This window comes from Cololabis saira, chromosome 8, assembly GCF_033807715.1.
Source record: "Cololabis saira isolate AMF1-May2022 chromosome 8, fColSai1.1, whole genome shotgun sequence".
In the NCBI taxonomy this organism is placed as follows: domain Eukaryota; kingdom Metazoa; phylum Chordata; class Actinopteri; order Beloniformes; family Belonidae; genus Cololabis; species Cololabis saira.
This window is the reverse complement of record NC_084594.1, coordinates 5,870,142-5,895,900: the sequence shown is the minus strand read 5'-3', so window position 1 is coordinate 5,895,900 and position 25,759 is coordinate 5,870,142. Positions and strand designations below refer to the sequence as shown.

The 25,759-nt window shown below is 40.3% G+C and overlaps 1 protein-coding gene across 1 annotated transcript; it reads left to right on the top strand.

The window, feature by feature from the left end:
* Window positions 1–1,448: 1,448 nt before the first annotated feature.
* Window positions 1,449–10,652, top strand: pck1 (phosphoenolpyruvate carboxykinase 1 (soluble)). The gene is made up of 10 exons (XM_061726620.1): window positions 1,449–1,553; window positions 2,355–2,640; window positions 4,791–4,975; window positions 5,062–5,265; window positions 5,353–5,540; window positions 5,626–5,788; window positions 6,729–6,953; window positions 8,182–8,313; window positions 8,393–8,488; window positions 9,969–10,652. Exons 2-10 carry the CDS (start codon window positions 2,417–2,419, stop codon window positions 10,424–10,426), a joined length of 1,875 nt encoding a protein of 624 aa, XP_061582604.1. The 5' UTR covers window positions 1,449–1,553; window positions 2,355–2,416; the 3' UTR covers window positions 10,427–10,652.
* Window positions 10,653–25,759: the final 15,107 nt, after the last annotated feature.

Here is a 25,759-nt window from a genome sequence, read left to right as displayed (position 1 = left end):
AACAATAGGGCAAATGCACAGCATTGTTTTGTATTTTGTGTCTTTCAAATAAAAGACAATTTTTTCCAGTCATATGTTCCTCATTCAAGGTTGTTAAAAAAATACTGCTATATTATCGTATCGTATCGTTATCGTGACCTCAATATCGTGTATCGTACCGTATCGTGAGATTAGTGTTACACCCAGGGCTGCCGCAAGGGGTGTGTGAACCGTGCGACCGGGGCCACACGCTATGGGCCGTTTTTTTTTTTTTTTTTTTCGTTTTTTTTTTCCTTCCCTTATAAATGACAACAGTCATGTTCCATTACAGACCTAAATGTGTACTAGTCTGTGCATATCAATAAATATATGTGCAATGATGCGCGTGTCTGTTGTTCAATACAACTGATCAGACCAAGCGCAGACACAAGCTGCTCTGATCCAGACGGGTGGAGTTGGAACAAACTGTCACACAATGTCGAGAGAACGAGACAGATTCAGGAAATTTCCATCAGGGAATGAAAAAAGAAAAAAACTAAAGAAAATGAAAGAGTTTAATGCCTCTCTGAAAGGCCTGTTTGATAAATTTGTTACAAAAATCACTGATCCGACCGGGTCTCAAGCAGCCGTGGGGCCCCATGTCGAGGCAAGCCCAGATGATGATGAGGCAGGGGAAGGTATCCAGTATTTTGCTAATTGGAGAGTTAAAATTGCACATATAGACACCCGATCCGACCTGAAAAACCCCAAAATTTTGCGCAAGGGTCCCCCCCCGGCCATTTTGCACAGGGCTTTGCAAATCTCCCAGACAGCTCTGGTTACACCCCTACCTGCAACATAAATTAATCTGGAAGTATCAGAACGTTTAGCCGGGAAGGCTGCATGCAGGTGTGCAATCACACTTTCCCGGGCCGACCTTTGGCAGCGTGAGGCCGAGCCCCCGGACGTCGGCCAATGCAGAGTTCCAGTTCCAGTCGAGCTTACGTCACGCTGGATCCTGACGCTGCTGGACCCTGGACTTACATCACTCAGCGCTGCGGACCAAAGGTCAGCGTCTTACACAACCGCTGCAGAGGCCAGGAGGTCACCGATCACAGGCTGTTATTCCTCCGCTGAAAAGAGAGATCCACTTATCTGGATTTGAAATTTAACGTGAAAAGAATTTACGTTCAACATATTTAGAGTCGTAAAAATGACACCAATTTTACACATAATTCCCTCAAATAAGTGAAAGTATTCCTTCTCCAAGACTTTAGAGGGGAACATCTGAACCCGCTCTGGGCTCCGGGGGAAACCGGTTACGCCACGACGGCGTCACTCCGCTCAGTTAATGTTTAACCCTGAAACACGGCGTCTTCTTCGGATCAGCTGGGAACAACGGGGTCATGCACACACACACTCCTCGTCACACACTCCGGGACTCCTCCCCGCTCCCTCCCTCCCCAGGGACATCCCGGCGTATAAAAGAGGCAAGCGTTCTCTACCAGAGTCATCAACCGTGGTGAGAAGAGACGACAGGAACAGCTCAGCTGATGAGGCCAAGCTGACCGCTCTCTGCTCCAAACAAACTCAAGGTAACCTGTGCCTTTTTAATTAGATATTTATTGTCTTGTGCATCTTCAGTGTGCAGCTCAGGAGGATGTTTGGGGAGATTTTATTATGTAAACCAACTCAGGTCAATCGGTATTTTGAGTAGAATACGATCACTGGTGAATCAATCATGTATTTTAACTTGTTATTATAGTTTAATTTATGCATATATTGTGTATTGTAATTCTGTATGGGCAGCTACACGTCCTACTTTTCTCAATAAGATCCTGCTAGCCCAAAATAAATTTTTGAGAATGGTTACTTTTGCCAAAAAAACAGAATCTTCCATTTTTCTTTTTAGAAAATTTAATGGAACAATTTATCTACATCACTAAAATCAATATCTTCACTGGCTTTGTTCAAAAAACACTTGAAAAAATCTTTTTTTAGTTAAGATCAGAAACACATCTGGAGTTTTTAAACTACTACATAAAATACTACATTTCCTTCCTTTTTTTCCCCATCTTTCAATAATTCAGTAGTGTTTTTCTTTTTCATGTTAAATTGTCTTTTTCTGTCTTATATTATTTATTTCTATATTGTGTTTTTGCTTTTGTTATTGTAGTTTATGTTTGTTTTATAAAGGGGAGGCATTTTCATAAGCCTTTTTGGCTTCCACCTCTCCTGCACAAATGCTTCATTTGACCTTTGTTTTTTACTGTTATGTTTTATGTGCAAAATAAACTAAACTAAATAGAAAAAATTACTTATTTCATCTGTTTCTTCTCCTTTTCCCTCTTTACTACTTCGTTTTTCTTCCGTTTTCTTGGCTTTTTCCCCTCCAGACTTCCTCTCGTCTACCATTCTTCCGTCCATCGCCCTGCCGCCCCCCCCAGACTCGGCCACCATGCCTCCTCAGGTCCAGTCCCGGAACCAGGGCGGTGCCCGGGTCCTGCAGGGCGACCTCAGCGCCCTCAGCCCGGCCGTCAGGGAGTTCGTGGACACCAACGCCGCTCTGTGCCAACCCGAGTCCATCCACATCTGTGACGGCTCTGACGAGGAGAACCGAGCCGTCCTGACACAGCTGGAGGAGCAAGGGATGATCAAGAAGCTCAGCAAATACGAGAACTGGTGAGCTGCTTTGTTTCTGTTGGACTTTTCCTCCGGTGCACGATCTGGTGATGCCTTAACAAACCTTAGTCCTCAGTAATGGGACTCCTAAGTAAGGGACAGCTAGCAGGAAGGAGAGGGGGAAAGAAGTTTAAAATTGACTTACCGTATTTTCTGGACTATAAGCCGCTACTTTTTCCATAGATTTTCAACCATGCAGCTTATACAAAGGTGCAGCTATTCTGTGGATTTTTCTGCCACCACTCGGGGCGCTCTAACTTGAATTAGAATCAAAACTAAGACAAAATAAATGCAAAGAAGAATACGCTACTTCTTCTTTAGCAGATAGAAGTAGAAGCAGATTTCAAACAGATAAATAGATAAATAAATACAGTTATTTTCTCTTGGTTCTGTCCCGTTTTAATCAGCAAAGTTGCTGCCGTGTTAAAAGACACTGTTAGGAAAGATCTATTTAGGTACAAACATGTACATCATTTACAGTTCAAAATCATTCTGTACATGTAGTAAATATCTAATCTAACAACATAAATATCTGCAGCTTGCATATCTTTTTTTTTTTTTTTAAATAGAGCGGATGCGGCTTATATGCAGGTGCGGCTTATAGTCCAGAAAATACGGTACAATAAAAAGGAAAAGAGGAAAATGTGAAAATATGTTCACTGTCGGTCTGAAATTTGGACACACTTTCTCATTCAAGTGAGTGGGGGGAGTGTGTCCGGGCTCTGGACTGGTAGGAAACATACCAAATTAAAAAGCTAATTAAAAGGGAAAAAGAATCAAAAAACAAAAACAAAACACAAACAAATAAATGTATTTAACTCCACTCTGGCTCCGCTGTCCGGACCGAGATCCCAGCTGGATATGTCACCCAACATATTATTTTTTTATTTATTTTTTTTTAATTATTATTTATATCATTTTTCCTTATTTATTAGTTTTATTCATGTATTTATTTATTTATTTTAATTTATCCTATTTATTTATTTATTTTTTGTTTTGGTGCGGTCTCTACTAAAATAACCATCATTCTATAAAACCATCAAACTCATACACACCCACATAAATGCCCACATACTGTATAAGAAGAAATCTGAGCAAAAATATTGATTTGATTATTTGATTATTTGATTATTTGACAAGGATCCCCATTCATCTTCACCATGTTAAGATATTCTTCCTGGGGTCCACACAAAGACATACAAAAGATTACAATAATCACAAATCAAAAAGGGTGAAAACATTCACCAGAATTCCTAAAATAATAAGTTAAAACAAAAACAAAAGAAAAGATTAAATAACCAACCAAAAACATCAACAGCTTAAGTAACAATATTTGCTACTATCACCACATCTGTATCCACTTATGAACAAAAATAGTTGCAAAAAACAAAACTTTGTAAGATTTTACATCGGAACCATCCCAACATCCATTCAACTGCAGCTTTTCAACAATAGCTAATAGTTGCAGCTCTTTCAAATCAGCAGTTGCACTCCATATTACTATTCAATTTATAATATAATAACTTACGATGTGCAACATAATCACAATGTATACCTAGGACCGTTGTTGTTTTGTTTTTGTACTGTTTAGTTTGTCTGTCTAAAAAAATATGTAAGACATACCGTATTTTCTGGACTATAAGCTGCACCTGCATACAAGCCACATCCGCTCTATTTAAAAAAAAAAAAAAGATATTTAGCCGCAGATATTTATGTTGTTAGATTAGATATTTACTACATGTACAGAAGGATTTTGAACTGTAAATGATGTACATGTTTGTACCTAAATAGATCCTTTCCTAACAGTGTCTTTTAACACGGCAGCAACTTTGCTGATTAAAACGGGACAGAACCAAGAGAAAATAACCAGTATTTATTTATCTATTTATCTGTTTGAAATCTGCTTCTACTTCTATCTGCTAAAGAAGAAGTAGCGCATTCTTCTTTGCATTTATTTTGTCTTAGTTTTGATAATAATTCTGGTTAGAGCGCCCCTAGTGGTGGAAGAAAAATCCACAGAATAGCCGCACCTTTGTATAAACTGCATGGATCAAAACCTATGAAAAAAGTAGCGGCTTATAGTCCAGAAAATACGGTAATTAAAAAGTAGATGGAAACGGGCCGCTGATGTTCTCCGTGTGGTCCTGCAGCTGGTTGGCCAGGACCGACCCGATGGACGTGGCCCGTGTGGAGAGTAAGACGGTGATCGTGACCCGGGACCAGCGGGACACGGTGCCCACGCCGCTGGGCGGGGGAGTCAGCCAGCTGGGCCGCTGGATGTCCCAGGAGGAGTTCGACAAGGCCATGGCCCAACGCTTCCCCGGCTGCATGAAAGGTTCGTCGCAGAAGAACAACTGAGCTGCAGAAACAGCAAAAACCTGGAGGAGAATAGTTGAAAACCGCTCTCCTCTCCGTCCTCAGGGCGCACCATGTACGTGATTCCCTTCAGCATGGGTCCGGTGGGCTCCCCGCTCTCCAAGATCGGCGTGGAGCTGACGGACTCCCCCTACGTGGTGGCCAGCATGAGGGTCATGACCCGCATGGGCACATCGGTGCTGACCGCTCTGGGCAACGGCGAGTTTGTGCGGTGTCTGCACTCCGTCGGCTGTCCTCTGCCCCTCAGAAGTACGTCCACAGCACCGGCCGCTTTTCTCCAAAGATGCCAGGGATTTCAGACTCACTAAAGCAGTTTTTCTGGTTGTTTTTTCCCAGAGCCGCTGGTGAACAACTGGCCCTGCAACCCCGAGCAGACCTTGATCGCCCACATCCCGGACCGGAGACAGATCATCTCCTTCGGCAGCGGCTACGGAGGGAATTCCCTCCTGGGGAAGAAATGCTTCGCTCTGCGCATCGCCTCGCGCATCGCCAAGGAGGAGGGCTGGCTGGCCGAGCACATGCTGGTACGGGACAGGAAGTGTGACCCGGGTGGTCCTTCAGCTCATCCAAAGGTCATCACTGATTACTGAAAATACTCCTCCTGCTTAGATCCTGGGCATCACCAACCCCGCTGGAGAGAAGAAGTACATGGCGGCGGCGTTCCCCAGCGCCTGCGGGAAGACCAACCTGGCCATGCTGCAGCCCACGCTGCCCGGCTGGAAGGTGGAGTGTGTCGGGGACGACATCGCCTGGATGAAGTTCGACAGCGAAGGTGAGAGACTCTTTTTATGGTTAGGGCTGTGCGATTTTGGACGAAAATAAAATCCAGATTTTTTTCTCTGAAAACCCAATTTTCGATTTCGATTTTTTTGGTAAAACTACAAAAGACAATGGAATAAATTGTTTCAAATATTTTATCTTTATTTTTAAAGAAAAATAGCAAACAAATTTACCTATTGGGAATGAAGTGCAATTGAAAGATACTGTAAATCCTCCTTGAGTTTAGTAAAGTGACAACATTTACAATTTTCTTGACCAAACAAAGATGACTAGACGAGCTCTGTCTGTAATGCAGCCAGCTGCAAAAAAGGAAAATCCATTTTCCTTTTTTTAACATCGATTGTGATTAATAAATCAAATTCAGATTTAAAATCGATTAATCACACAGCCCTAGTTATGGTTCTGCGTCAAAACGATGCCGTGCCTACGGCGTGTGCTACGCGTCGACGCACACGCCGTCACTGACGTGAACCTCCCGAAAATTGTAACTACGCGTCGAGGCGACGCAGACCACACGTAGACAGAGAGGGCTGTGATTGGTTCGCTTGGTAGCAACGCATTTCCGGTTTCCGGTTTGAAGCAGTCGTGAACTTTCAGCGCTCTTTTCTTCGTGTATGTGTGATTTTTTTTGTTTTGGTTTTTTGCACAATAGTTGTCCTTATCTCTTTGATTTACTGTGACCGGAAAAAGTCGGATAAACCATTCAGGAAAAGATTGCGAATTAGCGGTCGCGGGGGGTACTGCACCGTGGAGAAATGGAATGACGGAGAAGTCCGAAGGGTTCACGACGGCGTCACGGTGATGGCGTGTGCTCTGCGTTAGTTTGACGCAGAACCATAATTCAGGCTTTACACGTCCTCAAGCGGCTGCTGGTGACATTAAAACCGCAGTAACTAACTCAACTTCATGCACGTGTATATTTGTTTCCCCAGGGAACCTACGAGCCATCAACCCTGAGAACGGGTTCTTCGGTGTCGCCCCCGGCACCTCGGCCCAAACCAACCCCAACGCCATGGCCACCGTGATGAAGAACACCGTCTTCACCAATGTGGCGGAGACCAGCGACGGTGGCGTGTACTGGGAGGGCATGGACCAAACCCTGCCTGAAGGCGTCACCATCACGTCCTGGAAGAACCAGCCCTGGAGCCCCGAAGATGGTGAGAGGGGTTTTGGGTTTTCAATGAAAATTATGACGAAATATCGTCGTCAATTAACCTTTATCACCTGAGGAAAACGAGACGAGACGCAACGAAAATGCCGATAACGATAATTAAATATATAATGCAATATCGTAGACGAATAAAAACAAGACTAGAATGTAGATTACAAAATAAAAACTATGCTAAAATGTGTTGAGACGAGACGAAATGTTCTACGAAGGATCCTTAATGTCCATGTTTTCAGTAGTTTCTCTGGTTTAATGTCCATGTTTTCAGTAGTTTCTCTGGTTTAATGTCCATGTTTTCAGTAGTTTCTCTGGTTTAATGTCCATGTTTTCAGTAGTTTCTCTGGTTTAATGTCCATGTTTTCAGTAGTTTCTCTGGTTTAATGTCCATGTTTTCAGTAGTTTCTCTGGTTTAATGTCCATGTTTTCAGTAGTTTCTCTGGTTTAATGTCCATGTTTTCAGTAGTTTCTCTGGTTTAATGTCCATGTTTTCAGTAGTTTCTCTGGTTTAATGTCCATGTTTTCAGTAGTTTCTCTGGTTTAGTTCTGGGTGACGTTAGTCCTCAATCCCAGTCGCTGCAGCAGGAATCAGATCCAGAAGATGCAGCTGCAGAGTTAGAGGCTGATGCCGTTAACGCAGAGATCTAGTTAACGTCCATTAAAAACAAAGTTACATAGAGAAACGCAGGGATCTGCTCTGGGGCTGGAGAAGAAGAAGATCCATCTTTGGATACACTTTCCTACAGAGACGTGGAAAAGAAAACCCAATGTGTCGTTGAAAAACAAAAAGATGGGGAGAAATGCAGAAAAATTAGGTCAAATTAGAGTCTTCTGTATCTGGAATGAATGTATTCTTGAGTCTATAAGGTAACAATAATATATTAATAAGGGTTAGGGTTAGGGTTATGGTTACAAGATAACCTTGTTTGAATTGTAAAATGGGTTTAGCTAAATACAATCTTTGACTAAAACTAGACTAAAATGCTCAGACTTTTAGTCGACTGAAACTTGACACGACTAAAAGGAGAACGAACGTGACTAAAACTAATAAAAACTAAAATGATAGATTGACCCAAAGACTAGACTAAAACTAAAACTGAAACAGGCTGACAGAAACAACTCTAGTTGACAAGAAGACGGATGAAGCTTACAGTGAAGGGGAAGCTGAAGTGGACTTACTGGCCCAAACCTTCATCAATCTCCTCTTCTTCTCTCTGCAGGAGAACCCTGCTCCCATCCCAACTCCCGGTTCTGCACGCCGGCCGGACAGTGTCCCATCATCGACCCGCAGTGGGAGTCCCCGGAGGGCGTCCCCATCGAGGCCATCATCTTCGGCGGCCGCCGGCCTCAAGGTGAGTGGAGGCAGAGGAAGACGGAGGAGTTAAAAGTGACTTTTGTCTCAGACACTAATGGCTGTGTTTCCTCCCTCAGGCGTTCCTCTGGTGTACGAAGCATTCAGCTGGCAGCACGGCGTGTTCGTCGGGGCGTCCATGAGGTCGGAGGCAACGGCTGCAGCTGAACATAAAGGTAAAGGTCCCTGAGCAGGACGGATGTTTATCCTCCTTTTTCAGTTTATTACATTAAAGGCAGTACTGGAGTTGAGGGGGGATCAGGGGGGACGGCATCCCCCCCTGAAATAAAAACGGTCCAAATCATCCCCCCTGTAAAACTGCCATCCCCCTTTCCATCACTTATGTCATTTCATCAATGAATGTGGTATTTAGAGATGCACCGATCAGGATTTTGAGGGCCGATCATCGATAAACGATCTCCAAAATCAGTATCTGCCGATCCCGATGTTGCAGATCACCGATCACAGCGTGAAATCCATAAATTCGTCAATAGTGTTGTCTCATGTACACGACACTGACATTGTATTATTAGGTATAAACATTAGGAGATGAGAAAGTATCATGAATTGTCTGTTTTATTGCAGGCTGAGGCAATATGCAATATTTCTTCATTTCTTCAATATTACTCTTATACATTATCGGGCCGATACCGATCGGTTGCGGATTGATCGGTGCATCTCTAGTGGTTTTACTGCTTTTTCAACATTTAGAGTCATCACCAGAAAAATAACACCAGAAAAATGTGACAATTTTCACCTGTTTCAAGTAAATTTTCACTTGAAATAAGTAAAAAAATCTGCCAGTGGAACAAGATTTATCTTCTCATTACAAGCAAAAAAATCTTGTTCCACTGGCAGATTTTTTTACTTATTTCAAGTGAAAATCTACTTGAAACAGGTGAAAATTGTTGTTTTTTCCAGTGATGAGTCTTGTTTTAAGTGTAATGAGATTTTTTTTTTTACAAAAATTAGACATTTTAACCAGAAATAAGACAAATATTCTTGTTAAGAGTTAGTTAGGAGTTAGTTGTGGGCGTGGTTTCACGCATCGGAGGCTGACCTATGGAATGAAGGAAGGGAGAAAAGATGGAAGGAAGGAAAGAAAGAAGGAAGTAAGAAAGGAAGTAAGGAAGGGAGAAAAGATGAAAGGAAGGAAAGAAGGAAGGAAGGAGGAAAGGAAGTAAGGAAGGGAGAAAAGATGGAAGGAAGGAAGCAAGAAAAGATGGAAGGAAGGAAAGAAGGAAGTAAGTAGGAAAGGAGAAAAGAAGGAAAGAAGGAAGGAAGTAGGAAAGGGAGTAAGGAAGCGAGAAAAGAAGGAATGAAGGAAAGAAGGAAGGAAGTAGGAAAGGGAGTAAGGAAGGGAGAAAAGATGGAAGGGAGGGAGAAAGGAAGGAAAGAAGGGAGAAAAGGAAAGAAGGGAGGGAGGAAGGAATGGAGAAAAGGAAAGAAAGAAGGGAGGGAAGAAAGAAGGAATGGAGAAAATAAGGAAAAAAGGAAGGAAAAGCAAAGAAGGTAAAAAAGGAACAAATGAGGAAAGGAAGTAGGAAGGAGAGAGCAGGAGGAAAGAAGGATAAGACAGTACAAGGGTTAAAGCAAGAAAAACCCTGTTTTTCATAACAGTTCTAATAATTTAACTGTGTTTCTTCTCTGATCCAGCTAAGGTCATCATGCACGACCCCTTCGCCATGCGACCGTTCTTCGGCTACAACTTCGGCCAGTACCTCTCCCACTGGCTGAGCATGGCGGACCGGCCCGGGGCCAAACTGCCCAAGATCTTCCACGTCAACTGGTTCCGCAAGAGCCCCACGGCCGGCTTCCTCTGGCCCGGCTTCGGCGACAACGTGCGCGTGCTGGACTGGATGTTCCGGCGGGTGAAGGGCGACGCGGGGGCCGAGCCCTCGGCCGTGGGCTACCTGCCCTGCCGCGACGCCCTGGACCTGCGGGGCCTGCGGGGCCCGCTGGACCTGGACCAGCTCTTCTCCCTGGACCGGGACTTCTGGCAGACGGAGGTGCAGGACGTGAGGAAGTACTTCAGCACCGAGGTGAACGTGGACCTGCCCGGAGAGGTGGCCCGGCAGCTGGAGCTGCTGCAGCAGAGGGTCAGCCAGATGTGAAGAGGAAAAGAACCTCCCTGAATGAACGCTGTTGTTTCTTGTTCAGCACGTCTGTTAGTCCTGAAATAAAACTTGCAAATCCTAGAATGACAAATAACGATATTCTAGAGGAGACAGTTAGTGAACATGTCTTTCAGAAAAGGAGAATAAATTTATAACAGCTCGGCTGATGGCCGTATTTCTTCCTTACCACTTTTATGCAAGTACTTTTATGAGTACGGAGGAATATTAGGGCCAGGCAAGAGAAAAAAACATTTGAGAGTGGAAGATTTTTTTTTATTGTGCACTCGAAATTTCGTGAATAAAGTCGAAATTTCAACTTTTTTTCTCGACATTTCGACTTTTTTCTCGAAATTGTATTTCAACATTAATCTCGACTTATACACTTTTTTCTCGACATTTCGACTTTTTTCTTAAAATTTTGACTTTTTTCTCGACATTTTTACTTTTTTCTCGACATTTGGACTTTTTTCTCGAAATTGTATTTCAACATTAATCTCGATTTATAGACTTTTTTTCTCGACATTTCGACTTTTTTCTTAAAATTTTGACTTTTTTCTCAACATTTGGACTTTTTTCTCGAAATTGTATTTCAACTTTAATCTCGACTTTTAGACTTTTTTCTCAACATTTCGACTTTTTTCTCGACATTTTTACTTTTTTCTCAACATTATCGACTTTATTCACGAAATTTCGACTTTTTTCTCGACATTTCGCCTTTTTTCTCAACATTATCGACTTTATTCACGAATTTTCTACTTTTTTCTCAACATTTCGACTTTTTTCTCGAAGTGCATAATGAAAAAAAAAATCTTCCTCCTCTAGAATATTATTTTTATTTTTCTCCTGCCTGGCCCCAATACTCTTCCGTACAAGAGAAACAACTCTCCTAGAACATTTTTTTTTCCCAAATATTTCATACTTTTATTTTGAAATTCTCCCCTCAGAAATAAAAAACACAGACGTAAGACTGCTGAATGCAATAGGAAATATTCCATTTCCACGCAGCCATCGCTGTTTGAGGGGCGCAATGTCATGATTTATGTCTCAAACATATTTAAAGATAACTTATTTGCACATCTTATTCTTATTGCCATGAAGATGTATTTGCAGGGAAGTGAGCTCAGTTCCCTCCAACAAGGGATTAATTATATATTTTCTCTTCTGTTATAGTTTGTTGCCTTAATTTATTTTTTTACTGTATTACTGTGCCTTTGTTCTGATTTGTTGTCGTCTCTCAAACGGAGAGATATCAATAAAGAATAATTGAATTTAATGCAGTTGTTTTCCAGTTCTTGTTGTTCTTATCCTCCCAACATTATTTGCCAAACGCACGATGGACAAGAATGAGATTTGAACCTGCAGATGGAAATAAAACCAAAACATCCTGTTAAATAACGACACTGGGAGTTTATGCCAGATAACCGTGACAAGCTTAAGTGATAAGCCGTAACATGCCAATATCATGGGTTGACATAAAAGAGCATTTTCTTTCAGAATAAAATAATTGGAGCAGAGCACTCAGAAATTGAGTCCTCTCCATCCATCACATTCCAGTTTTTCTCCAAACACCTCAAAAATAAAGCACATAAAAGCTTACTTTTCAACCATGTCTTTCCTGCTCTGTCAAGGCGGCGAGTCGCCCCACTGAGTTCAGACAACTGCACACCTTAACCGCAAAAACAGCCCCTCTAGAAATAAATCTAATATACCCACACACACACACATACACACACATAGCCACATAGACATATACACACTCACGTACACATATACATATTCATACATTCATGCATCCACACATACACACACATAGCCACACATATGCATACACACACACAGTTACATTTAGCCACACATACATATACACACTCACACACACACACACACACACACACACACACACACACACACACACACACACACACACACACACACACACACACACACACAGTCATTCAATCACATACGTATACACACACATACACAGCCACACAAACATATACATACACACACACACACACACACACACACACACACACACACACACACACACACACACACACACACACATAGTCATTCAATCACATACGTATACACAGAGGTGGACAGAGTACTCGACCCCAGTACTTGAGTAAGAGTACAAATACTACTGGTCAAAATTTACTCTGTTACAAGTAAAAGTAGCTCTTCGAAATATTACTCGAGTAAGAGTAGAAAAGTACTTGCTTTTAAAGGTACTTAAGTATCCAAAAGTAAATGCTTTTAAATTTACTTTAAGTAAAAGTAAGAGTAAGAGTAAGAGTAAATTTCTTATTTTCCACATCAGTAAATTACTATATTTTTTCTAAATTAATTTAAGTTATAAAGTTTAAGTTGTAAATGTCTGTGGTTTGTCTGTGCCCTCGTTTTTTACTCGGTTGAACTCAAACATTGAGTTAAGATACGGCCAAGGATTTTGTGAAAGTCCCTGCTCCGAGTCCGGCTCATTATCAGACTCAGACGACTCAGCGGATTGTCTTTCATCTCCTGACGCAGGCGTAGCCATTGTTGCGGCTCTGTCTTGACAAACGCATGCTACTTTGGCGGTATCGTTTTGAGGAGGCTTGACGTATTTCCGCTTCACGTACATCCCAGTGGAGAGCGTGCACTGTGATAGGTCTCCTCCTTTGACAAAAACAGCTTGTGTCCAATAGGATTTTAGGGAAGAAGAAAAAAGAGCAGACCTGAAAGTAACGAGTACTTTTCAGTCTTCCTAGAAATGTACTCGAGTAAAAGTAAAAATATTTGTCTTGGAAATGTATTCAAGTAAGAGTAATAAGTACCAAAGAAATCTAGTACTCAAGTAAAGTACAAATCCTCTGGATATGTACTTAAGTACAGTACTCAAGTAAATTTACTCCGTTACTGTCCACCACTGCGTATACACATACATACACAGCCACACAAACATATACATACACACACACACACACACACACACGCATGATCATATACATACACACACACACACCACACACATAGACACACTGGCTTGTTCACCTGCATGCTTGCTCTGTAGTTTTTGGGGTTAGTTAGCGGTAGCTTAGCTCACACTGTGATTTGGGTTGATTCCTGCTTGTGTTTTGGTCGGCTCCGTGTTTTTTGTCGGTTTTGTGTTTTGTTTGTGGTTTTTGTTGCAGATTTCCAGTGCTTGACGTGTGCCTCCGTGTGTTCCTGCTTCCTGGATTGGCAGTGGATGTCGTCACCCCCCCCCCCCCCCCCAAAAAATAAATAAATAAATAAATAAATAAAAAAATCACTGGGTTTGTATGTGTATGCATATGTATGCGTATATATATATATATATATATATATATATATATATATATATATATATATATATATATATATATATATATATATATATATATATATATATATATATATGTATATATATTAAATATTAATATAGCAATAATGCACATATATATGCCTTTGGTTTTTTACCTGCACGGTATCAATCATTAATATGTGTAGACAAGGTAAAAAAAAAAAAAAGAAATAAACCTAATATTCATACATCTGGTTAAATCATCTTATATAGAGCAAAAATATGTGTAATAGTGTGGTGTGAGAAACAAATGGCCAATGATGTAAGAAAAAAACAAAGGCACTGGACAACAAGTAAGACTAATTTTATTTTGAAAATAAGGCTTTTTTTTTTTTTAAAGAACCTTCTTAGTAAGGACGTTTGGTAGTTCCCTTCAGAAATACAATACTCAACGTTTTTATGTTGTTGCGCCAGAGACTTTATTTTGATGTCTTTAAGCCATCTTTCAAACTAATTTGGAAGTACTTTGTCCATCTGAAAGACTCATCTGCACCCGAGCTTTATCTTGTCGGCTGATAAATTAAATTATTCACATATTTTCTTTAAATAGCATCTATTTTGTGAAGAACACCAGTCTCTCTCTCTACGGTGGCCGAGACCCGGCATTGCTGAAAATAAAAGTAACGCTGCAAACAGAAACAAACGCCGCTGCAAATTAAAGAAACGCTGCAAATAAAAAGAAACGCCGTTGCAAATAAAATAAACGCTTTGCAAATAAAATAAACGCTGCAAATAAAAACAAACGCCGCTACAAATAAAAGAAACGCTGCAAATATAAAGTAACCCCGCTGCAAATAAAATAATAAACGCTGCTGCAAATAAAAAAAAAACGACGCAAATAAAAAAGCCACAACGGAAGTGAATTACCGGGGACCATTTTTGCTGATGCACCGGTGTTTTTTACGTGAGAGGAGAAGAAGAAGATGAAGACGTAAGAGAAAAGGAAGAAATAAGAAGAGCGAGGAATGAGAAGAACAATGAACGAGAAAATAAGTGAATAGGTTAGTGTTCAACGTCACTACGTGTAATTTCTTTCGTCCTCTTCTTCTCCTCTCACATAAAAACACCGGTGCATCAGCAAAAATAGTCCCCGGTAATTCACTTCTGTTGTGGCTTTTTTATTTGCGTCGTTTTTTTATTTTATTTGCAGCGGGGTTTATTTATATTTTCAGCGTTTATTTTATTTTCAGCGGCGTTTGTTTCTGTTTGCAGTGTTACTTTTATTTTCAGCAATCGCGGGTCTCGGCCACCGTATCTCTCCCTTTCTCCCAAAAAAATAAAACAAAACAATGATCAACTCAGTTTCATCAAACTGCTGGACATATCCCCCAAACAATTAAGATCTTTGTCCTTGTGTGCGGCTGTAACTGTAATCTGGCTCATTTAAGGTGATTTGTGAGCAGTGGCTTTCTCTCACTGTCCGGCCTTCGGCTTCAGACTGTAGAGAACAGTTCCAGCATCTCTCCAAGGTTTTCATTGCATTCAAAGCATTTTTATATTTTTTTATAATTGCTTGAACAAATTAGCTCCAGGAATCCTAACACCACATACGTCACTGACTAAAATATGGGCATTTGTATTATTTAATTTGAATCATTGCATTGAAAACTGAATCTGAATAGCACAATTTGAAATTGAATTAATTAGTTTGGAACTGAATTTCTATAAACTTGAAACATTCTGAAATTGAATTCAATTGTTCTGAAACTGTATTTGATCCTCACTGAAAATTCAACTCTCTTTAAACTTTCACATGCAGTTCTCACAATTCAAATTCAGTTCTTTCTACAAAACGGCAAGATATAAATCTACACTTTTTACGCAGAATGGAGAAAACACAATAGGTTTCAAAATATCTATCTCCCATTGGCCGTTTATATCGTTGAAAGAAAATAGAGGTTATAGTAGGCTACGTGAAAAGGAGTTCTTTGTATCTGCACTCGATTGCTGTTCCTGCGGAAAACCCGGATGCCTGGCACAGTAACTCCAGTAAATTGAAATTAAATTGCAAGAACTGAATTTGAATTGTATGTAGATTCAGTTTTTCAATGCAATGATTCAAATTAAACAATACACATTCAAATTATGTGATTCAGATTCAGTTTTTTAATGCAATTATTCAAGTTGAGCAATTCAAATTCAGTTTCTAGTGGCACATATTTCTGCCCGTTCTAAAACCCCTGAGATGTTTTGTTGGTGTCAGCGGAGCTGCTGCCGTTGAGACCACGTTGTTCCCTCTCACGGTCCACACGTTGTGTAACGCCAAGATAATGACGATGGCAGAAGTTAATCATCACTAACTTGTTTTTGACTGTCTTCATGGTATTCTGGTGCTGAAGGTTTGCAGGAACATCAAAGACAAAAACCTAGACAGGTCTCCATTCAAGCATGTTCATTTACATAGTATTTTGTATATCCTGACGTGAAATTGGAAATGAAGATAACGTGGATAGAAATAAGACCTGGTCAATGGAGGAAACATATACATTAATTAGGAGAGATGGTGTGATGGCTGCATAAGCTTCCACACACACACACACACACACACACACACACACACACACACACACACACACACACACACACACACACACACACACACACACACACACACACACACACACACACACACACACACACACAAAGTCTGGTAACATTTTGTTGAGTTCATTAAATTCACAAATACTTTTAGATATACACTTGATTATTTTGTATATTTCATTTTTTTTATTAACACGTTTTGGTTGCCAGGCCTGTTAGAAAGAATCCCAGCTGCTACAAATCTGATCAAATGGGGCCTAATTGGAATAATCCACTATATTTGTAGATAAGGGTTTAGGAAATGTTGGCTGTTTTGTGTTTTTTCCTTTTATTCGGTTGTTTAGATTAATTTCCCCCATGGGTTACTGGTTAGTGCTGTATTGATAAGTATAGTTAGATAGTAGATATTCTGTTTCCCCCTTTTGTGCCAACATGGCCTGATCAGCCAGTATATATATATATATATATATATATATATATATATATATATATATATATATATATATATATATATATATATATATATATATATATTCATTCATTCATTCATTCATTATCTTACCCGCTTTATCCCTTGCGGGGTCACGGGGGTCTGCTGGAGCCTATCCCAGCTCAAATATATATATATATATATATATATATATATATATATATATATATATATATATATATATATATGCATATGTCTCCCTCATGTGTGAGTCACGGAGGGTCCGTTTGTAATTTAAGTTTCCCATGGTTGGTTTTGTTGAAGTTTGATTTTGTTGACCTCTTTTATGAGTCCAAAAGTTCATTTATATTCTTTTTTGCAAATAAACGTTAAAGAATCTTGTTTCTAAATCCTCTGTGCAGAAAAAATAACTTATTTGACAATTTTCACCTGTTTCAAGTAAATTTTCACTTGAAATAAATAGAAACATCTGCCAGTGGGACAAGATTTATCTTCTTATTACAAGAAAAAAAAATTCTACTTATTTTAGGTGAAAATCTACTTGAAACAGGTGAAAATTGTTGTTTTCTCCAGTGATGAGTCTTGTTTTAAGTGTAATGAGATTTTTTTACTAAAATGAGACATTTTAACTAGAAATAAGATAAATATTCTTGTTAAGATTGTGAGTTTTTGCAGTGATCCATGTTATTTATCCTGTGAAGGAGAGAGTCATATTGATAAGTTCAGAAAAGTGTTTTTTATTGTTGTGTTTTGATGTATTTGATGTAAGCCCAGTGGATATTTAAAGCTTACAGAAGGCTGCATTTAACTGCTGCTATGTCATTCCTGCAGTATTTCTGCAGGTGTTTTGGTCACTGCTATTATTTGTAATATATTATATTATTTGTAATCAGCACAAATTATCTGTCCCCATATGATAAAATCCACCATCCCCCCTGATTCTTTTTACAACTCGAGTACTGAACGTAACGACTACTTTCCTGTTAATAAACTACTATATGGATGCATCATCTTTGCATCTACGGGGAGGAGTTTGGGATATTTTTATGTCCAGGATTTGTCCTTTTAAATCACACATTAAAAAGTTGCTAAAATTGCTAAAATAGGGAAAACACAGAAAAGATATTCCGTGCATTTGTTACTTCTAGATTGGACCTTTTCATTTCTTTATTAAGCTGAAGTCCAAACATTACTCTGAACGAGAGTTCTGATGAGGATTAACAGAAGAGATCATACTTCACTTTGTGTTAAATCCAGGATTAAACTTTAAAATCCTTCCTCTTCTTACATGTTTATTCCTTTAAGGACCCGGCTCCTTCTTACCTTAAAGAACTTGCAGCTCCTTATCATCCCAGCAGGACACTTTGTCTCATCTTTATCTTTAAGATTAGGCTCAAAACATTCCTCTATGATAATCTTTACGGTTACAGCCACCTTGGGCGACCTTGAAAAATCACTTCAGTTAAGCTGCAATTCTCCAATTCTCCCATGATGCACTGGGCTCTTTTCTCACGCTGTTCTCTTTACTTTTCTTGAATGTTTAAGTTTTAATTGTTGCAATTAACATGATGTTTTTCTTCGTGTCTCGTCTTCGTGTTTCTATAAATCTGCTTCTGTTGGAGGATTTTTAAAAACTTTTTAAAAAATGTGTATTTCTCCTCCTCCGTCCCCTTGTGTTCGCTCAGGATTGAAATGAGTTTTGAATGTTAACTCCTTTGGAACGAACGGATTAATTGAGCGACGGTGACGGTGACTCAACAGGACTGTAACAAACTGGTTTTTTCGTGTGAAGTGATTACTTTGGTTGTTTAGTACAGTGGCCGAGACACCTGCCATTGCTGAAAATAAAATAAATGCTTTGCAAATAAAATAAACGCTGCAAATAAAATAAATGCCGCTGCAAATAAAAAAAAAAAACATGCAAATAAAAAAGCCACAACGGAAGTGAATTACCGGGGACTATTTTTGCTGATGCACCGGTGTTTTTTACGTGAGAGGAGAAGAAGAAGACGAAGAGGACGTAAGTGAAAAGGAAGAAATAAGAAAAGCGAGGAATAAGAAGAACAACGAACGAGAAAATAAGTGAACAGGTTAGTGTTCCACGTCGCTACATGTAATTTTTAATGTGCAACACCGGTGCATCGGCAAAAATAGTCCCCGGTAATTCACTTCCGTTGTTGTTTTTTATTTGCGTTGTTTTTTTATTTTATTTGCAGCGCTGTTTCTTTATATTTTCAGCGTTTCTTTTATTTGCAGCAGCGTTTGTTTCTGTTTGCAGCGTTACTTTTATTTTCAGCAATGGCGGGTCTCGGCCACTGTAGTTTAGAGGTGTTTAAGTGAATTGAAAGAAGAATTGTCTCTAAATATAAATGTAAAATTTCACAGGAACTCAGGAGGCAAGAAGCACAAACTGAAAAACACATAAGTATAATATAACTGTATGAAACAAGATATCTGTTTCCCTCTCACTGCTGACTTGTGAGGACGGTTAGATAATGTTAGATAATGTCTGGGATACAGGATGTGCCGTGGTAAGCGTTACCTTTCACCTACATGTTGGGTTTCTGTAAATAAGTCTGAATGTTTGTCTGAATGTCACGACAATAATTGACCCCCGAGGTTCTGCCAGACAGTGGAGATTTTTTTTTTTTTTCTTTGCCCCATTCCCACAGTTCAATGACTTAAAACTAACATCAATCCTTCACCACCACATCTAAATCAATAAAGTGACCCGGTCTTGCATTGCTGCAACCTCATTCCACCTACATCCCCATCTTTTTTTTTTGTTTTGTTTCTTTTCTCAAGTCCGCAGTCCCATGCATACACCACACACTTTATACCTCTACTCTGCACCTTATAACTGTGACACCAGCACTTTACATTAGACACTTGCACTTTACTTTAATCTGCTGCTATGACTATAACTTATGAATGTAAAATACTGTGAAATGTGTTATGTGGTTGGTTGTATTATTGTTGTATAGGTTATATTATTGTATTATTGTATTTCATAACTGAACACTGTATTGCTCTTAACCTGGTTGTTTTTATATCCTAGCCGGGGGGGACTGCGAATGGGAATTAGCCAATAGGCTACAGTTGGGTGCATCTGCCTTTATTTTTAAACGCATAATGATGTGCAATGTCCCTCCTCATCAAATAAATGAAATGAAATGAAATTAAATCATCTGAGGTTCTTGTTTCTCAGGAACTTTATCTGAGGACATAATAACCAAACCATCGTTTTACTGCCTGTTCTAAAACATCCTGTTTTGGCGTCTGTATTAATGGTGCCATCGGTGTAAACCGGAGTCAAGTTCTCTCGTCTGATATGTCTGACCTGGCAATAAAGCTTTTTATGATTCTGATTCTGATTTTCATGTTCGGCTCTTATCTTCTCCGTTTTTGATATTTAACTTTACAGTTATCTCCTGAGTGATAAAGATGGTATAGCCTACACGTTCCCATGTAAACCGGCACTTCCTGGAATGGCTCAAGAAATGAGTCAGTTTTCATCCACTGTGATATTCAAACATCTGTCTAGTTACCGTTCATAACCCATCCATCCATCCATCCATCCATCCATCCATCCATCCATCCATCCATGAGGTCATGGCTGGAGTCGAGGCCTTTACCGACAAAAACCACCTGAAGCCAACACGACTAGAACTTTTTGTCATTTAAAAAAAATTTATTTGGCAAGATTCACCAACTTTGATCACGTTAATCTTCTGCATAAACACATATCACAGTGGAGTTCCCCGCCAAGTCAAAGTTCCCTGCCAAGTCAAGGTTCCCCGCCAAGTCGTTCAGGCCCCGCGCCAAGTCGTCTAGGCACCACGCCAAGTCGTCCAGGCCCCACGCCAAGTCATCCAAGTCCCCCGCCAAGTCTTCCAGGCCCCACGCCAAGTCGTCCAAGTCTCCCACCAAGTCTTCCAGGCCCCGCGCCAAGTCTTCCAGGCCCCGCGCCAAGTCTTCCAGGCCCCGCGCCAAGTCTTCCAGGCCCCCCGCCAAGTCTTCCAGGCCCCGCGCCAAGTCTTCCAGGCCCCACGCCAAGTTGTCCAGGCCCCACGCCAAGTCTTCCAGGCCCAGCGCAAAGTCTTCCAGGCCCCGCGCCAAGTCAAGGTTCCCCGCCAAGTCTTCCAGGCCCTGCGCCAAGTCTTCCAGGCCCCGCGCCAAGTCTTCCAGGCCCCACGCCAAGTCGTTCAGGCCCCACGCCAAGTCATCCAGGCCCCGCGCCAAGTCTTCCAGGCCCCACACCAAGTCTTCCAGGCCCCACACCAAGTCATCTAGGCCCCCCGCCAAGTCTTCCAGGCCCCACACCAAGTCATCTAGGCCCCCCGCCAAGTCGTCCAGGCCCCACGCCAAGGCTCTCCAGTCTGCCCGGTCCCGAGGACGATTCCCGGGAACTTTGGCCGTGTGTTGGCCTGGTTTTTTGGATCCCTGTTTTTTGTTACTTTTGATCCTGCCAAGCAGCGCCTTTGGTTTTTGTTTTTTTTTGTAAAATAAACTCTTTTTGTTGAACTCCTGCCTCTCGCTCTCCGGCATCTGGGTCCTCACCACACCAGCCTAACTTTAACAAACTTCACCTCAACAAGCTGTTGGCAAATAATGAAAAAGCCAATAAAGAAAAAAAAAGAAATGATGTAATAAACTGTTCCAGGATGTTTTTGTCGTGTTTTGGGACGAAAGTACTCGGTCCGTTCTCAGCATGTCCCTATCCTGGGGTTCAGAGATAAAAAAACACTCGGCTCAGCATTTTACAAGATGAAGTTTATCTGTTTACACACGGATTATCTCAGCGAGAGGAAGTTGTGTTTCACAGTGAACATGAATGAACGGGAGCAGACAGATTTTACTGGAGAGGGAAGAACGTGTGCTGATATCTCAGCACAGTTTATCAGCTGCTCTGATGAAACACAACAACACTTTTACAGGGTGTCACTAAACCTTTAACCCAAGAAAAGTCTAATTTGGTCAAGTTTTTCTTTTCCCCTTTCCTTTCCTTTCCTTTCCTTAAACTCCTACAACCTTCTTGTCCAATTTCTTTCCATCTGCAAGGCTCCAGTCCTGTGGATTGGAGGTTAAGTCGTGTTCATTGCCAACAATATAACGTTTGTTCGTATGTCTAATACAGGGGTCGGCAACCCAAAATGTTGAAAGAGCCATATTGGACCAAAAATACAAAAAACAAATATGTCTGGAGCCGCAAAAAATGAAAAGTCTTGTATAAGCCTTAGAATGAAGACAAATGGCAAAAGGCAAAATGTCAAGAGAAAAGTGGAATGTCGAGATGAATGTTGAAGTACAATCTCGAGAAAAAAGTCGAAATTTCGAGAAAAACATTTGAAATGTCGAGATTAATGTTTAAAGTACAATCTCGAGAAAAAAGTCGATATGTTGAGAAAAAAGTCGAAATGTCGAGAAAAAAGTCAAAATTTAGAGAAAAAAGTCAAAATTTAGAGAAAAAAGTAAAAATTTAGAGAAAAAAGTCGAGGAAATAGTCAGAATTTCGTGAAAAAAAGTCAAAATGTCGAGATTAAAAAGGAAAGAAAAAAGCAAGAAAAAAAGAGAAGAAAAAAGAAAAAAAGGAAAAAAAAGTCAAACATTATTGAAAAAGCTCCAGGAGCCACTAGGGCGGCGCTAAAGAGCCGTATGCGGCTCTAGAGCCGCGGGTTGCCGACCCCTGGTCTAATAGATTAGGATACATTGGAGCAGAGTCTAGACACCTGATGTTTTATCATTATTAAAGCATTCAAGGACTTCATTGTGATCTGAAAACTGTTGAAATATTCCACAAATACCAAAACCCAACTGCTCCCTGGGAAAAATGCCATCCCACTGTTTTCCATTTATTATCCAGTTTATTCTAACAAACAAAAATGCCAACAAACAGATCTGCTATGAGGGAGAGAAGAGAAACACAGAGTTAAAACCAGTAATACTGATGCATATGTACGTGAAGACGTGCCCCACTGCATCATGGGAGGTCCCCCCGGTAGTCTAAGTTATATCAAAAAAGAAAGTTTTAAGTACCAGAAGAGACCTTTTTTCTGGATCTCAACTCTACAGAGATCTAAAAATATCAAAGGATTGAAGAAGCCTGACATTTCTGTGTTGTAAATTGTCCTGCTTGAACAAAATAAAAAAGTTTAAAAAAAACAAGGCGGACATGGACATGGAGACTGACTACGTTTACATGCAGTCAAAATTCGGGTTAAGGTCAATATTCCGGTTACTGAAACATTGGGAACAATGTGTTTCCATGCGTGAGCAAACAGGGTTATCCCTGTTTACATGGTAAATAATCATTTGGGATATCTGGATCAAACCAGCGACGCACAGAGAACATCATGACGCAATTCCCGTAATTTCCGCTTCTTCTTCCTGTATCCAAATTCAAAACAACAACAATAACAGCAGTACGGCGGATAATGAACAAGTTTTGTTTCTTGTCCCTGTAGTTCACCTTTTTCAGCGTCTTCCAGCGGAGCTTGATCTGGTCTGGCGTTCCTACTAATCCTGCTTCGCGCAACTTTTCTCTCACCTTCTTGTAAATCTTCTATCCCGGTACTTTCTACCGTCTACAAATGCAGAAATGTTCATAACCTTCATTACATTTATGAAGTGATTAGTCTCCTCCTGGTCTTGCGTTTCTCCGTGTTTATAAGAACTTCCTGGACTCAAACGAACAAGATTCTTTGCGAAAAGAACATGTGCAGAAAACAAATTCATGTTCTGTTTGATGGGGATATTCTGTTTGGTGTTTACATGACTGAATATTCAGGTTTTAAAAGGAGTAACCCAGGGGTCATATTCAGGTTTTTAAAAACCGTAATATGAACAAATCCCGGTTATTCAAAGGGGTTATTGGTGTTTACATGGCCGTGCAAAACCGGGTTATTGCTAATAATATTAAAAAAAGAGTTATTGACTGCATGTTAACGTAGTCACTGCCGCAGCACTTCTAGGAGGTCGTGCTCAAATCCTAGTGTATCTTTCAGTATCCACAGTCCAAGAACATGCATGTTTTGTTGATTACTTGTTCAAAGTTACCTGTTCTAGGTCGTTTTTGTCTTTGTTTTAACAGTCAAAGCCGGTGTGAGAGCGTCAGAGCTGCAGCAGGAGCTGAGGCCGGAGGTCAGACCAGGGAACCCGGTGTGAAGTTACTCAATAGAAGCAGGACAGTCAACAGCATCAAAGGTGAGGTCTTATCAGCGGGGAGTTGAGTAGCGAGCCGACGCAGCTGACGCAGCTGACACGGTAACATCACCGGCTCCGCTCGGGCCCTCGGCCCCTGGAGACGTCAGCAGTGACGCCGGCAGGCCCAGGCCTGTGATTGGTCGACGCTCAGAGGGGATCCCAGGTGATGTAGCAGAAGATCCACACGGACAGCTGCAACTCTGTTTCCAGTCATCTAAAGTAAATGAAATCATAAAATGTTGTTTCTCTCTTTGGTTTTCTCCAGACGTGCAGCTCCAAAATACATGATACACATGACATCGCATTGAGGCAACTGTTGCATCCAGTACTGGAGTTGTAAAAAAAAATCAGGGGGATGGTGGATTTGATCATATGGGGACAGATAATTTGTGCTGATTACTAATAATATAATATATTACAAATAATAGCAGTGACCAAAACACCTGCAGAAATACTGCAGGAATGACATAGCAGCAGTTAAATGCAGCCTTCTGTAAGCTTTAAATATCCACTGGGCTTACATCAAATACATCAAAACACAACAATAAAAAACACTTTTCTGAACTTATCAATATGACTCTGTCATTCACAGGATAAGTAACATGGATCACTGCAAAAACTCACAATCTTAACAAGAATATTTGTCTTATTTCTAGTTAAAATGTCTCATTTTAGTAAAAAAAATCTCATTACACTTAAAACAAGACTCATCACTGGAAAAAACAACCATTTTCACCTGTTTCAAGTAGATTTTCACTTGAAATAAGTAGAAAAATCTGCCAGTGGAACAAGATTTTTTTTGCTTTAATGAGAAGATAAATCTTGTCCCACTGGCAGATTTTTCTACTTATTTCAAGTGAAAATGTACTTGAAACAGGTGAAAATTGTCAAATAAGTTATTTTTCTGGTGATGACTCTAAATGTTGAAATAGCAGTAAAACCACATTCATTGATGAAATGACATAAGGGATGGAAAGGAGGGATGGTAGTTTTACAGGGGGGATGATTTTGACCGTTTTTATTTCAGGGGGGGATGCCATCTCCCCTCATCCCCCCTCAACTCCAGTACTGATTGCATCACTTCCTCCACTTTCTAACTTGTTCAAATGGAGTTTAAACGGTCCTGCTTTCACGTTTTCCAGCTTTTACTTTTGACCTTTTATCCCTGAATACGTTCATATTTTTGTACAGACTCACCCCGCACTTTAAAACCTCATTTTGTACATTTCCGGTCTACATTTTATCTTACTGTTTATACATTTCATTTTATTTTATTTTATCTCTTATATATTTGTTTTTATATTTGTATTGTGTTCCCCATAACAATCCCCATAACAAATTCCTCGTGTGAAAACTTGGCAATAAACCCTTTTCTGATTCTGATTCTGATATGAAGTCTCTGAATTGGAAAGCTGCTGAATTGGAAGCTAACATCCTCTTTATATGGACTTTCAGTTTCCAGCAGTTTAACTAAAGATCAGCTTAAGGTGTTATGTTCAAATTAATGGACTCTGATGTTTGGCTAGAAAATATGTCCATATATGAGTGTTGGTTTTTGCACCTGACCTGGTGCTAAACCTGCATTAGCTGCAGCCGCTGCACATATTTGAACGAATGTCGTAAGTATCCCAAACCAGGAGCATTTTATAATTGGCAGAAATAAATCCGCTGACAGGCAGCGTTTGTAAAATCCTTCGATGGCGACCCCAATGATCTTTGGAGTGCTTTTCAGTAATCAAAGATTCTTTTTATGATCTAATTTATC

Excerpts from the sequence above, each read along its gene's own strand:
- pck1 (XM_061726620.1), top strand. The coding sequence starts at position 2,417 with ATGCCTCCTCAGGTCCAGTCCCGGAACCAGGGCGGTGCCCGGGTCCTG. Across the intron at positions 5,266-5,352 it reads CTGTCCTCTGCCCCTCAGAA|AGCCGCTGGTGAACAACTGG; the intron begins GTACGTCCACAG and ends GTTTTTTCCCAG. Across the intron at positions 6,954-8,181 it reads GCCCTGGAGCCCCGAAGATG|GAGAACCCTGCTCCCATCCC; the intron begins GTGAGAGGGGTT and ends TTCTCTCTGCAG.